This window comes from Colius striatus, chromosome 12 (assembly GCF_028858725.1).
Source record: "Colius striatus isolate bColStr4 chromosome 12, bColStr4.1.hap1, whole genome shotgun sequence".
Classification (NCBI taxonomy): domain Eukaryota; kingdom Metazoa; phylum Chordata; class Aves; order Coliiformes; family Coliidae; genus Colius; species Colius striatus.
In genome coordinates, this window is record NC_084770.1 from 24,087,915 (window position 1) to 24,103,063 (window position 15,149).

The window sequence follows — 15,149 nt, forward strand, 5'->3', positions numbered from 1 at the left end:
AATAAAAACAGATACTGTGAGAAATTTGACCAACTTATAGTTTGTTTGTTGTGAGTCAATTCACTAGAAGTGGCAGAATTTCACCTGTATGCGTATGCCACATAAGAGACTGAACCCTTTGAAATTTTCCCATATTCTGAGGGAACTCCATAAATGGGGTAATAATAAATGAAATAATAGAGGTGATGTTGATGAGAGGTTTTTGTTATTATTTTCATAGAATCCAGCAGATGTTTCTTCAGGTCCAAAACTGAGTGTGTTTTTTGAATATCAGGAGTACATAATGGATTTTTACTTGTTAAATATGTGTGGATCCTCCACTCTTTTGGCTATGATGTCTGCAAGGATGTTATCTGTGTGTAGTTACCACTGACGAGCAGGCTGGTTAGTACAGGGCTGGGTGTAGGAGGGCAGGGCTCTCAAACCTTGCAAAAGTGCCTTGCCAGTACAGCTCTTTGAAGTAACCACACATCCACATCCTTATAGAGATAATACACAGTATAAAAGACATTTAGAAGTGTTTATTATACTCCAGGGACATAGGTTTGAAAGAATGCTTCTTATTCTACACCATGTAGCACTGAAAGGAGAGCAAGGACTGAAAAATGGAGTGTGGTAGTTAAGTAAGCAGCATGAAGCACAGATTCTGTCTTCTCTCTCTCTAAGCAATTCCATGCTTTTGCACAAGCATTATTCCCAGCAAAATAAACAGATTTCCATCCACAAACAGCAGGCACTCTTGTTATGCAACCATGGTCTGCCCTTTTTTCAGTGTCTGCTTATTTCATTAAATAAATCTGCAAAATAGAAGTGTGATGCATTTCAACACTGGCAAGCTGCTAGAACTTCAACACTTGAAGTTAACAGACACAAAGTTGTTCCTAAAATTTTTGCAGAACAAAAAATAGTTTTCTAAAATAATGAGAGATTTGAGGCGTTTGAAATTGGAAATAATTCCTGCTATCACATGTCCACTATTCTGGTAGATTAAATATACATCCAAAGTACCTTTATGCATGTGACTAATTAGGTACATGATATAATGAATGAAGCTTGTTGCCCAAATGTGATTTTTAATTGCTTGTTTCGTAACTAAATTGAAGATGAAGATGCTTTTGCCAGGGTAATTTTGGCAAACTCATTAAAGTCGTGTTGATGAGATGGAAAGAAGGTGGTCTGAAGAATTAAGGATTTGAGACTTTGAGGAAAACCAAAAAATACATTTTAGGCTCTTGTTTGGCTCTACATGTCTGTTGTGCTGTAGCCATTGTCATTTGTATTAAAATATCTTGATAGTTTCAGAGAGAAGAAACTATTTTGACTTGCTTTGGAGCTTAGTAAATGTACTGACCTGAAAGCTGAGGTTGTGAGAATGTTCTCTGAATGACAGTTGCAGTACCAGGAGTTGCTTTACACAAATCTGTGTCATCTGAGGCAGAGCACTCATTTTTCAGTAAAGGAGAATCATCTGTTTGGGAAATGTATTCCTCCAGCGAATTCCTGTTGTCGTTTGGAAATTCTGACTAAGCAGAACAGGAAAAAGAGCTTGTCATAGGAAAAAGTTAGAACAACTGCTGTGCCTTTGTGGAAAGGAATTCTGGAGACACTGGTAACACCATTTTGTTGTCTTTTTAAGAAATACTTGTCCCTGTCTGACATAAAAACTGTCAGGTAGACAGGATTGCAGATATGCCTGTATTTGAAGTAGAAAGTAATTTATTACTGCAAAAAAAACCCCCTTTTACAGAAGTGTGCTTGAATATATTGCAGTGATCTGGATCTCTTGACAATTACTCTTCAAATTAGAGAATACATGACTGTTACTAAATAGCATAAATAGACAAGTTTTATCGGTGTTATGACAATGAATTCAATCCCATTTATTCTCTAGTCTAAAGGGTACCAGTACTAGAAAAACCAACATTTGTATACATGCAAAATGTACAATGATCTGGAAAAATTAATGTCCATTTTCTTGACAGACTCAGAAAGCAAAACATGAGGTAAAAGTCTAGGCTACCAAAGAGAATTGTGAGTCCAAATCTCTGCCTCTGGCCAATGCAGTGGGATGCAACTTGAAAGAGAATTCTTCTATGACTTTGTAGGGATTTTATGTTGTGTTTTGTCCTCGGTTGTTTGTCTGTCCTACTATCTGTTCTTGTCCAGGGAAGATTTTGATTATTTCCCTATGACAGGAATATGTGTAGCTGATTTTTTGCTTTTGTTTATTTTTACTGGAATGCAAAATGTGTTAAAATAATAACAGTTTGTCTAGAAATGCCAGCTTGGTGGTATATTTGTTAGATTGGGCTGCTTCTCCCTTTCTTGTTAAGACAGCACTATTTTTTGTATTTCATGTATATAAACCCTGGTAATTCATTAATATGGTCACTATTCACGTGGCTTTTATATTGGTAAATAGAGGCATTCACAATGAAACCTGATTGTAGCCCCCTAGCTCAAAGGGAGGAGATATCATTAGTTTTCATTCTGTAACCTATTTAACAATTTCTGTAACTTCATTAATCTGAAAGTGTCTTATATTTCTCACAAAGGAATATTTTTGTCTTCAGAATACTAGATTTTCCCCCAAAATATAATAAACATGGTTTTAATAGAATCATTAATATGTCTCTTTAAATATGAATGTCACTCATCAAGTAAACAAATGCATTCATGCCATTATATATTGTATAGGTTCAAAAATCCTATGAGAAAGTTCTATATAATAGTTTTCTTCACTGTCCTTTTTTCTTTCTCTCAAGAATTGGGATTTCCTCCAAATTCTAAAGGTTAAGTTGTCAACAGAACTCAAAGGGTGCTTTGTCTCCATTTGTGTAACTAGTTTAATGGTTTTTAAGCCCTCTGCGTGTACCAACAATGGAATCAGTCAGCTACAGGGAGGCTTAGCGGGACATTCTTCAAGTTCTCTTCACAGCAGCAAATAATGCTGAAACTAATTCAGGAAAAGAGCAACTCTTTTTGCTGAAGAAGTTACTGTAATTAGTACTTAACATAGGATAATAAATATTCAAATACTTATGTAATGTTCCAGCATCAAGATTAGAAATTGTGATGAACATGCAGTAGGAGAACAAAGTCCAGGGTTCATTCCGTTTAATAATTACATTGTGTCTCCTTGTTAAAGCTTCATGAAACTTTCATGAAACACTAGTAGTGTCTGAAAAAGCAAGTGCCATGAATTTTATTAACTAAACCTGCAGGTTGAAATACTGCAGTCTGTCACTTGACCCTGCCACAGTAGTGAATAGTTGAACTATTGAATGTTAGTTATTAATTTCTGTACTTCCAAAGGAAACGTGATTGAGAGATACCAGTTTTTGTTTGTGTGCTTTTAGTGATACAACAAATGATAAAATCTTACTCTTTCCCATTGTTGAACAATGTAAATGAAATCAACAGCGTGCAGCTTTAAGCTCTTCTGCTCAGTAAGTATTTTCGTATGTATATATCATGTGTATGATCTTCTGAAAAATATTATTATCATTTTGGCTGCGAATAAGGGAAACTTTTTTGCTTTCCTGATTAACAGTGAATAATATCAGCAGATAATTAAAATGCTGAAGCCAGAAAATAATCCTTTGCAGCTGTTCTGGCTGCCTCCCACCAGTTGTTTCAAGGATGTTGGTAGGGGCCACCCGGCGTGCTTTGCAGCAGCTGTGAGTGAACTAGCTACCTTAGCTTGCTCTGTAGTGCCAGTGAGTGCTCTGAGAGTGCCCTAAGGATGGGCAGATATCTTCCATGTAAGAGAGGGAACTCGTAAAAGTTCCTCATACTAAAATTTGAGTAAAGTCTTTGTTCACTGATGTCTGGTTTTGGTATAAAATTAAAATCTCACTGTAGATTTCCATTAATCTTTCCCTTTCCTTCCTCCTCTGTCAGGAATCACTAAACCACAGCTGCCTATGAAATAGACTGAAACTGTCCCAGCCTCCTCATCGTTGAAGGCCTCCTGGCTGCAAGGTGCTGCTGGAAGGAATGGCTTGGCCCTGTTCTTGTGTTTCCAAAGCTTTTTTTTGACTAGCAGTCATGGGGCTGCAGCATCACTCAGATCAATCTGTTAATCCAGATGAAATAATTAGCAAGATTTGCTTCTTTAGGTTCAAGAAGTGTTCATTCGTTTGACCCTGCCATCGCATGGCTACTGGGATGGGCATAAATGAGGTGGTGCCATTGCCCGGTGGGCCACCGCTCTTCAGCAGTGCTGTGGGCATGAAACACAGGGCTACCTGCTTGGGTTATTTTAATGCCATTTACTGGGTTTGCATTATGACCTTAAACTGCCTCGTGTTTGCAATTTAGAATCACAGAAAAATAGAACAGACTTTAAATAGATTTTTGTTTTATTTGCAACAGCCTGGGTGTCCCATGGTCTGCCCCAGAGGCTTGGAAACATCAAGGAGCGTTGATATTAGTCAAGTCACCTGTGCTAGATAGCAGGAATTGTACTGCAACTGTCTGATCTTTCTACCTTGAAGTATTGCCCCATGAAAGGAGCATCTTACACATTTGTCAAGTTTGCCAGCACTCTGTACCATGTGCCTGCAACGTGACCTTGGACGTAGGCAAGTTGCAGACAAATACTTATGTCTGTACTTTGTGACCCATGCATAAACCAATAGTCCAACTCATCTTTTCTAGGTTCTTATCTGATACCATCACTATGGATTTTTAAAAAGAACTGATTATTTCTCACATATCTTCTTACAGGAGATGGGATCCATCTGAAAGTAAATGTTTGTTCCACTTATGTGTATGAGAAGGAAGGGCAATAGTACATCTCTTTGAGTACCAGGAAAAGAACCAGACCTATGAACTTTATTTTCATATGTTGTTGGAAAATGTCAGACTAATGGAGAAATACTTGTCCTACAGATAATATTCGTTTTTAGAGGCTACAGGTGATAAAGCTACAAGAGAAGGATATAATAAATGTTGTCTGTGGGGAATGCTATTTTTACCCATTATTTTCTAAAAATTCTTCTGTGAATTACTGTGTCTTCACAAGATAACCTAAAGAAAGGTTCTGCCCCTTCATCTTCTGTTCATCTGTTTTAGTGCTCAATGTATGATAATGGGATTTTTTAAAAATCTGTTTAAGTGCATGAAAGGGTGTGTTTGAGAGGAAGAACCCCTTGACCTATACCAACTCCCCTCATGATTCCTAAATATGCCAGGTGCTCACAGTGGATAGCTGAAGTAGCTGGATTCTGTGCTTTGAACACAAAAGCGATACCTATTTTGTATGGTCAGGGCCTAGATGTTTCAAAGTGCTCCCTGAAGTTCATGGATACACTTGTACATACATTGTACTCCAGTTCTGTAAAATGGGGACAGTCTTGTGAACTTTCAAAACTGAATGGAAATCTTTGAGTTTGCCCTGTGATGATGATGAGTCTGAGAATTTTGCAGTGAACATGGGGTGAAGCTGTGTGCTAGATAAAGACAATATATAACACTACGTCAGTAACTGAGCCTTTGGATAATCAAATGCACTTAGGAAGTAAAGCAGGCAGTCTCTGGAAAAATAGTGTGTAATTATGTGATTAACAATGGTATCACAATGCACAGCTATGAGAGGACCAAAAGCAGCCAACACTGAGTGTATTATTTTGGTTCATTGCATTAAACTTTCACAGTCCTTTATGTGTGCGATGTAAATGTAATTCAAAATAAAAACCTAAGGTAACTGCAAAACTAATGCAGTCGATGCTTTGCCTGCACAGTCTGGTTTGTAAGCTGCCCATGCCAATGTTTTCCTCTGAACATGTTCCGTGTGGACTCATGCCAGAGTGCTCACTGTCAAGACGTGATTCAGATAATAATTTAACTCACTCCCATTTCCACTTAAGTTTGCATTTAACAGAGCTGTGAACAAGTGACAAGCCAGAAAAATTGGGCTGTCCCACTGAAATTATTACATGATCTTCAAGCTTGAAATTTCTAAGAGAAGTGACTGTCTCTTCTGCTGTTTGGAAGGTAGTTCCCTCATTGTGGCAGATGCTGTAGTTTTTGTAAAGCGTTTTTGTGTGATGAGAAGCAGAGCTTGGTTTCTGAAATTTTCCAGTCTGTGGTGAGAGAAGGGGAAAAGATACGTGGTGAGAGAAGGGGAAAAGATACGTGGCAAAGGAAGAAGAATCCCACTACATCCTACAGACAGAACAGTGTATTCTCATACAGTTACTGAACCACATCCCACTCTTCTTCTGTGCATATAGTGGCCACGGAGAAGCCAGAATTATCTGCAAATAAATATAGAATATTTGTAGCTATAAATTGCAATATGTCATTACTAAAGGTTCATCTTTTGAAACTAAAGCTACTTGAAGTTGAGAATTCAATAGCTCATTAGTATTTTGCTAAGAGTGAAGAAGAGTGCTTAATGGAGGATTCTTACAAAGAAGCACTCACAAATGCTCTTTTACTGTCCAAGGGAGCACACAGCACATGTACAGGTTTTTTACTAGAAACAATATAAAATGCTGCTCACTTTTTTTAATGACCAGTAAATTTCTCCTCCTTTCAGGATTAGAAAGATGACAGCAATAGCTGAAGGCATCCCCATAGCTGCAAAACCAATATATGTTGGTATAAGGTGACCTTGGCAAGATGTGAGGCAGGGACTCTGGTAAGAGCGATAGGCTGATGAGGAAGAGTTTTGCTAGTTGTTGTGGCACCCCCTGCCAGTCCTCCCACTGGTCCCAACAGCTGCCATAAGCTGCTGGAAAATATTGCTTAAATATAGCATTTCCTTGATCCTCTTCATCTCGGAGATTCCTGGCCCCACGCTTGATCAAACTAAACACCTTAAGGTGAGCCATTTATGGTGACATTACAGTCACACCAATGCTGCTATGATTCTTCAGGAGTTGTTGGTGTTTTCCTAGTAAACTGTAGGTTTGGAGGTTTCAAAACGTGCAGATAAACGTAATTGCGGTTGGTAAGCTTTCAAAAATAGTCATTTGTGAGTTACTTTTCTACCCAAACCAGTATTTGCATTTTTCTTTACACGGTGGGTCTCACCCTTCGCTACTGCACTTTCCTAGGAACAGACACTAGCCCTGGAAATCATCTTGAAGTGTGTGAGGGAAACGAGATCAAAGGTTTATGTAGATTTCTGCGGGTTCAGTTGAAATCTTGTGACTTACTGGCTTTTTCTTTTTTTTAGTACACAAAGACTGAACTAAGTAGCTTTGATTTCTTTAGGTGCAAGTGATGTTTTTCTGAATTCTCTAATGACCAAGAATATTGGTTGTATGGTCTTTCCTTTCACGGAGCGTGGTCTGAAAGCTTATATACCATTTCTTGTTTGCTGCTAGATCTTGCATGATAGTGGCTATTGGAATACTGTGCAGCTTGTCTCTGGCTGTAGTTTTACCAGGCATTGCAATGTAGTACTATGAGCAAGCTCACATGGTAAATTGGGATGTTATGGCCCCAAGGTAACTTTCTAAAGTTTAAAAGCCTTTGCATCTGCATAACAGTGTATATGCCACATCGTGCAGTGTCAGAGGACTGTGAGTGGATTCTTACTTGAAACAAGCTTCCTTTTTGTCCCTTTTTTATTTACAAAGAACAGAGGGACAAAGAGAAAAAGTTGGGCAATGATTTGGCTCTGCTTGCAGAGATGTAAACAGATTTCCCAATGTTTAGCAGTGGTGTAGCCGGAAGCGGGTGACTGGACATGCTCCAGTGCAGTGTGAGCTGTGGCCTTGTTGGGAGCAATTAATGACTCAGAACATGAGAGCCGTTCGTCCTGATGAGTCATCAGCTTCCCACTGACCCTAGAGCAGCTTTACTTTGATGTGGCTGGGTCACAAAATCCAGTCTCTGGGTCCATGTGCCCTGATAAAGGACCCCATGCAAGTACTACAGGGTTAGCCAGACTCCACCTTTGAGCCATTTCAGGTGAGAATGTGTTTACTGAATAACGTATGTCAGATCAGTGCTTTCTCCCCAGTTACCCCTAAACTTTCTTAGATGAGTAGAGCTGAACTTCCTAATACCAGGGAAAAAAAATGTTCTGAAAATAGAATCTACTGGGATACATTTGTTGTCAGAGTTGGTAAAAGCAGAAAGAGAATTAGTATACTTCATACTGCTGCTTGCTGATTTAAACTAACTGAGCTGACTTGGCAAAGCAGCAGTGGAAGTCGAGGATTAGAGCCTAGCAGTTAAAAAATGCAGTACACAGCAGCCACAAAAATTCTGAAGAACATTGACATTTCAAAGTGGGAAGCAGACACCCAAACAGGAAGCATTTAACAAAAGGACAAGGTAAAACAGGTGGAAAAGAATCAAAAAGGCCTAGTAAAATACTAACTTGTTTGGATCTGAGCTTTGCTTTCATTTTTCTCTGATGAAGGGCCACTGTAAGGATACAATTTACCACATACTGAGCTTGTGCATCATAGGATTTTATGGATGTGAGTGCTGTGGTTTGGGTGCTTCGGAGCAGCATTTATATCAATGTGTTCTGTGTCATATTTAAAAGATACTCAGTGTATCTCGTTTTAATTGTAAATACTTAACTTTCCCAGATTTCGGTGGGAACATCGAAACCTCGTTTGCCTCTGAAGACCCCTCATCAGTTTCATCTGTTATGCAGAAATAGAAGTTAAAATACATGTCTCTTCTTTCCTACCCTGCTTATTTATGAATGAAGACCTTGTTGAGAAATAGTCTGCTCTGATACTAGGATTTATAATAATAGCAGGTGCAAAGATGTCTTCTGAAAAATTTGAAAGTGAGAATTTGAATGTGTGGTTTGGAACTTCTTGTCACTCGTTTGAGTATTCCTCAAATAAGAATCATACAGAACACAAGTCTTAAAAGTTTGTTACGTTTCTAAATAGCAGTTATCTCTACTTCATAGTGAAGCTTCAGTATTCTAGATTAGGCAAGATAGCTTTAAAATGTGGGCCCCCTCCTCTTTGGATTCATACACGTGTAATGGAGACACTTATCTTCAAAATTTCTAGCAAAGAAATGATGAGGGGTTTCACACAGTGGTATTTAATTGCCTCAGTGATCCTGAATGTCAAATGCTTCATCCATAAAGCTGAAATGTTGTAAATGTTGCAAACATGTACAAGCAGATCATGCCTGCCATGCAGTTCAGCAGTGAAGGCAAGATTTCTAACCTGTTACTTGCCTTTGTCTGAAGTTTTGTTTTCTGTCTCATTGTTGTGGGCTGTGTGATGTATGCCAAGAAAAAAAATCCTTCTGGGATTAGTAGTTCTGAAAGTAATAAAACAGGGAACAAACATATTGGTATAATCCCAGATAAGGATATTTGGATGTTTTCTCCATAGTGTTTTTCTTTCTAGTGTACAGATACACATTTCAGAGCTGAATAGATGGTCTTCATTACAATGAGTTTTCACACGTATGAGCAAAAATAATTTTTTCCAGAGTTGAAATAAACAATGGTCAAAGGGTGGAGTTTCTCAATCAGAAATGCTGCTCTTCCACCACTAAGGCCCTGAACTGCCTCTCCCTTCCTCATGCAACCATATCTCTCCTTGGGTGAGAGTCCCAGAAGAGAATGAAGGATCAGTGTTAGCCACGGGGTCTGCTTAGCCTGATCTGGCAGACTGCACAACTGTGGGATCACTGCTGTCAGCCTGAGAAAAAGGATGACTGACAGTACATGACTGAGGGTATGGGGCTTCCTCGCTCAGCCGCAGCATGGACTTGGGTTGTCCTCAGCTAGTCATGAAGTCACAGCTTCATTCTGGCTTACTCTAACATTGGACTGCATCATACTTTTAAAAAATAAACCCAGTCCTATGGATGATCCAGAGCTGATTTTAGTGAATTGCTGGGCTTTCAGTCCTACTAGTTTGTTTTTTGTTAAACAAGCATTGTCTAATGTTTAACAGCCTTTAATCACTGGATAAAACTGAATCAGTTTAGTGGACATAGTAATAAGGTCTAGTAACAACCAGCCGTTACTTGATCTTGAATCATATCATCAATGCCAGATTTGAGGGCTCTGTTTCAGACACTCTGTCTGCATGTTTTTAATGAATAAGAAATGTTTGTACACTGCCAAGATGTCACCAAGATGGGTGTGCAAGGCCACCCATGGATCCTGGGTATGGCTGCTGGGAAGTTACCATGTTTACACAGAAAATTCCCGTGTTTTGTTGTGTTTTAAATGTAGTTGGATTCTTTAAGATCTATGATCCTTACATTTTTCAATCAACTTTTCACTTCTTCTCAAGTAGTATTGCTAAATGATTGCATTTTTTAAGCTTCTCACATGTGTACTTAAAGTACAGTTTGTTTTCTCTGCAAAAAAGATAAAAGAACATTATTTTTCAGCTACAGTTTCATGACTGGTTGCTTTGCACAGTTATTTGCAGAACATTTTTGTCTTCTGTGTGAGAAGATGCTTTATGACATTACGAAAACTTGATTCAATATGCTTAATATGCATCTGATTTAAAATTTAAAAGACAATCTGTAGGGCAATAAAAATACATCCTAGACAGATTCTTGAAATAATTAGCTTAGAAAATACTTACTTGCTTGGCTTATTGAATGATATTACATAGAAACTCCGTAGTGGATGAGGATAGAGGCCATGAGCACGAACTGACATACAGGAAGTTCCCTGTGAACATCAGAAAACACTGTTTTGCTGTGACTGTGACTGAGCAGCATACTAGGTAAAATTGTTCTCTTTTCCCAAATATTTAAAATGGAAGGATCCTCAAGATTTTAAGTACAGACTCTTAATCTTCATAGACCTCACTCAAAAAAATAAAGATGAACTTATTTTCTTGTCTTTTAATGCCCACAAATATGAGAAGGGTACTGCCAAAAGGAGCTGTGATAACAGAACTTTGAAATTGACCATGTTGGTATTCAGGTGTAGTTTTTTAAGAGAACTTCCTTGCTTTGCTTATTGTATGTAACTGGCAGTTGTAGTTGAAGGTTTCAGATTTGTATGTAGAGCAAGGAATGTGTTCAAAAAAGTTACAGATTGCATAATGCAACTGACTTCAGAAATACTTTTAACTTATGCTTCAAGTTTTCCTAACAGGAATTTGTTCTTTGAGTTTGAGAGATTAATGTTACAGGAAAAAAATTCCTATTTAATTTTAACAGTTTTGTTTAAATTTTAAATATGTTCATATGTTAAAAAAAAAAGAATTTTAAAGTGAGAAATGTGTTTTAATATAAGAACATCAAGGCAGTATTTATTTAATCACTAGAGCTCATGCTTGGAAACATGTTGCTCATTACTTGGGGAAATAAATCTTTTCTGTATTATGTTGGTATTCTAGAAGTCATAGCTTTCATTAAGTGTAGCTTCTTTATTTGAATTACAGTGCAAGAGAAACAAACCAATGGAGCTTAAAATAAAAAAAAGCTTTTCATCTCATTTAGGCACACTTAGGACTTACCAGAAGACATTGCCCAATTTATTGCTATAGCAGCATTTTTATTCAGAATGCCATTCCTTAATTTTGGAAGATCATTTAACTGAACTGAATACCAGAATTCTTAACCCTGAAAAGCAAGAGCAAAAAGAAGAAAAGCTAAAACATAATAAATTTTTACCATGAAGGGAGAATAAAGTATGTTAAGGCATTGGTGGGTGATTTCATGGTAAACGATGACAAACAAGTACTCCAGGAGCAATGAGGAGAGGAGATGACTCAACAGCTTAGAGGTTGAGTTTTAGACAAGCAGCAAAGTGAAAGTGTGATCTTTAGTTACAGTTTTGGAACTGTACATTAAACCAAAGACAGTGTCACTTTTTTTCATTCTTTAGAAAACTGGTTCAGGTTGTTGAATATTTTTCCTGCTTGTAATTCACATTATTTTTGAAATATCGGAGACTGACTGTAAAGACTTTGGACATGGTAACATCACAGTGGATTGAATTGTTTTTTGTGAGATAGTACTGATGGTCAGCTGAGTCTGAAGGTATGGAATGGTCACAGCAGGGAGGGCAATGCTAATGGCATGGGTGGAGGCAGCAATGACAAGTTCAAGATGGAGAGCACTGAGGATAATGCTTTTATGAAAGGGATAATGGAATGGTTTTCCAGGCACATTCTTATCTTCCTTTGCATGCTCTTCTTAAAGACTTCCTTCTTTTAAAATTTTCTAATAGAAATCACATAGAGGAAAACCCAACCAGGTCCAGCCAATGATCAGTAGCCTGGTTAGTCAGTTGCACAAAAGTTGGACCTGGAACCAGGCAGTCCCTAGGTAGGTACCAGACTATGAATTGCTTTAAGATAGTTCCTTTTTCTGTCGTTCTTTCAAGTAGAATCACATGTCAATCCTCAAAATGTTTGTCATTGTAAGTTTCTTTTAAAACTGATGCATTTCGGTGGAAACCTTCAGTTGCAACCAAACCACAGTTCCTTCACCACTATTCTGTGGCAAAAAGTATTTTAAAGAGATCACACTTTATAGTTATCTGAATGTTAAACATCATACACTACTGCCTCATTTTTGGAGTAATATAGGTACATGAGGGTTTGTGTACCAGAGTGTAGATACATTGTTGATCTACATTGACTATACTGCAATAAAAACTGTTAGTAGCTTTACAGAGAAATTGGTGATTACGCTTGAGTCATGAGGACATGGTCAGTCCTTTGTGGTAATGAGTGTATCACAGATTCACATCTGATATTCTTGGAAACAGACAGATTAGTTTTCATGGTGTTGTAAGGAACAAAGCAGCTGGATTTGGCAAGACAAACACTTGTCTTTTCAAAACTCAGCAAAATTACTATATAAGGGTGAATGAAAAATGACTGTGTATTTGAGTATGTGAAAAAATACTGGCATGACAAGACTGAATAAGATTTATACAATTAATTGATCTGGAAGATTTTCATTATCATAATAGAATTCACCAGTGATTGAAGTAAAAGTAATTATTCAGTAGTAGTGCGTAAAAAACTTAGAATGGCAAGGGGAGAAGATCAGAAAAAAAAAATTACAAGATAATAGATAATGTCAGGTGTGTTAGGGTGAGATGAGAAGGGTAGAAAAATGTGGGATAAGAAAAGCAAATAGGGTTTTCATGATGTTATACCTAAATATGTGTATAGTATAGTCAGGTATCTTGTCTTAAGCCTGTGTTTTGTCTTTTCTTTTTCAGTCATATAGAAAAAATTACAACATGGCAAGATCCGCGAAAAACTATGAACCAACCGCTGAATCACATGAGCCACCATCCTGCAGCCACTTCCACACCAATACCACAGAGGTCTATGGCAATGTCTCAGCCAAATCTCGGTGAGTACTGGATGTTGTCTCTGTGGTGAACATACAGAAAAGAGAGGGAGATACCTCTTACTAGGTTGTGTGCCAAAGTAATTTTTGCTTCAAGAAGGGTAGCTCTGATTCGGCTATCAGGCCTAACAACGTTCTGCACTTCTTGTTCGTATTTTTCCCTCTGTAGAGTTGGCAGCACGTGAATTTGTACTGTTTGAGGTGAAGTTCTAATATCTTTTTACAGCCTCTGACAAATTCTTGATGTAGTATTGAATACAGAAGAAGCTCTGCCAGTGCTTTTTCATTCAGAGGTGGTAGTGTACAGCTTCTACAAGCCCACCATGTAATTTTCAGAGTTCACTATGCAAAGTTCTCTTAGATAATCTGTCCATAGTCTTTCCTGCATTTCTTCAGGTCGGAGTTTGTAGCTGGTTTGCTTGTTTGTTTGTTCATGGTGGTGGGGTTTTTTATACAATTAGGTTCTTCACTGGAAACTATTTGCAAAATACTAAAAAGTCTTATTTTGCAGTATGAATTACCTAAAGATTTCTTACAAATTACAGGGTTTCATTGATGTTCCTGTTTATCACTTCAAGCTTAAATTCAAGCATCAATTTACGTTCCTCTGATTATGACATTTTTGAGGCTTAGTGAAAATAAAGCCATGAAAGCTGCAAATTCTAAAAGAAAATATGTAAATGGAAGAAAATATATTCAGGTATAATTGAGAATGACAAATAATCCCTAATATTTCACTTGTGTAGCTGTAACTTTTTTACCACTCAAGAAACCGAGGAACAGATGGGTTGGTTTACAGGCTGAGGATCACAGAACTGTGTCAAATAGGTAATCATAAAAACACAGACCGTATACTTGTTCAGGTTAATATTTGGTAAGTTGATCTCATGATTTCATGATTATTCATTTGCAATGTGGTTCATCGGGGTTGTTTCTTCACATAGCAAGAAAGCAATAAACATTTGGCTGCCAATGATCACCAGGACTAGTAATGCAATATGCGTATTTACTTTGGTCTTAAATTTGCACTAAAAACCTAGGCTACCCACTGAGGTAACTAACTTCAGTTCTTTCTTCCACCTTTCTCCCAACAACTGCATGCTTGAATATATGGTTATGTTACATGATTTAGAGGACAGCAGCAAATTGTGTTGTGGGACTTGATACCTGAAGAAGAAACCTGAGTGAAACTGGAAAAGTTAGGATGTACTGTAGCCTATCATACTACATGGTGAAACTAACAACTGTTCTGCTCATGTTGCTTCAAACAACAGCGTGTAGGTCAGTCGGTTTGTAGTAATTCTGAAATGGCCAACAGATATGAATAGGACAGTGATGGTTTTTGTTCATACCAGCTCCTCAACTTATGTTGACATCTGTTGCATCCTCTCTAATTAAAAAACAAAGGAAGTACCATAAATCAGGACTGTGTAAGGCAAGTGTTTTCCCCTAGTTTGTCAGTGGAAGTGAATCAAAGCTAAGTCCTGCACTGAAATACTTGTATACTGAATTTTAGAGGAGAGTCTTTCTCACAGTACAATGGATAGGAAATGAAGGTGTACACCTCATTAGGAATCTCTTGAAGAGACTTCAGATGCCCAACTGGGGCATTTCCACAGACTTCAACATGTGTCATGTCAAATATGTTTTCGTTCAGCATCCTTTATGTTCCTGAGTGAGGTTCCACTTTTCAGTAGGCATTTACACAGTGCTTAGTAGGGGGTTCAAATCTGTGACTGAATTGCCTAATTTAGGGGACTGGAACATCTTTCATATGAGGAAAGACTGCGGGAACTAGGGCTGTTCAGTCTAGAGAAGCAGAGACTGAGGGAAGATCTTACTAGCACTTGCAAATA

At 37.8% G+C, this 15,149-nt stretch overlaps 1 protein-coding gene across 1 annotated transcript in view; it reads left to right on the forward strand.

Moving 5' to 3' along the window:
• The window catches only part of WWTR1 (WW domain containing transcription regulator 1), a 48,943-nt gene that overhangs the window by 15,089 nt on the left and 18,705 nt on the right, over nucleotides 1-15,149 (forward strand). The window contains exon 2 of the mRNA XM_062006232.1: nucleotides 13,160-13,296. Coding sequence (XP_061862216.1) covers nucleotides 13,160-13,296 — 137 coding nt within the window. The remainder of the gene's footprint in view (nucleotides 1-13,159; nucleotides 13,297-15,149) is intronic.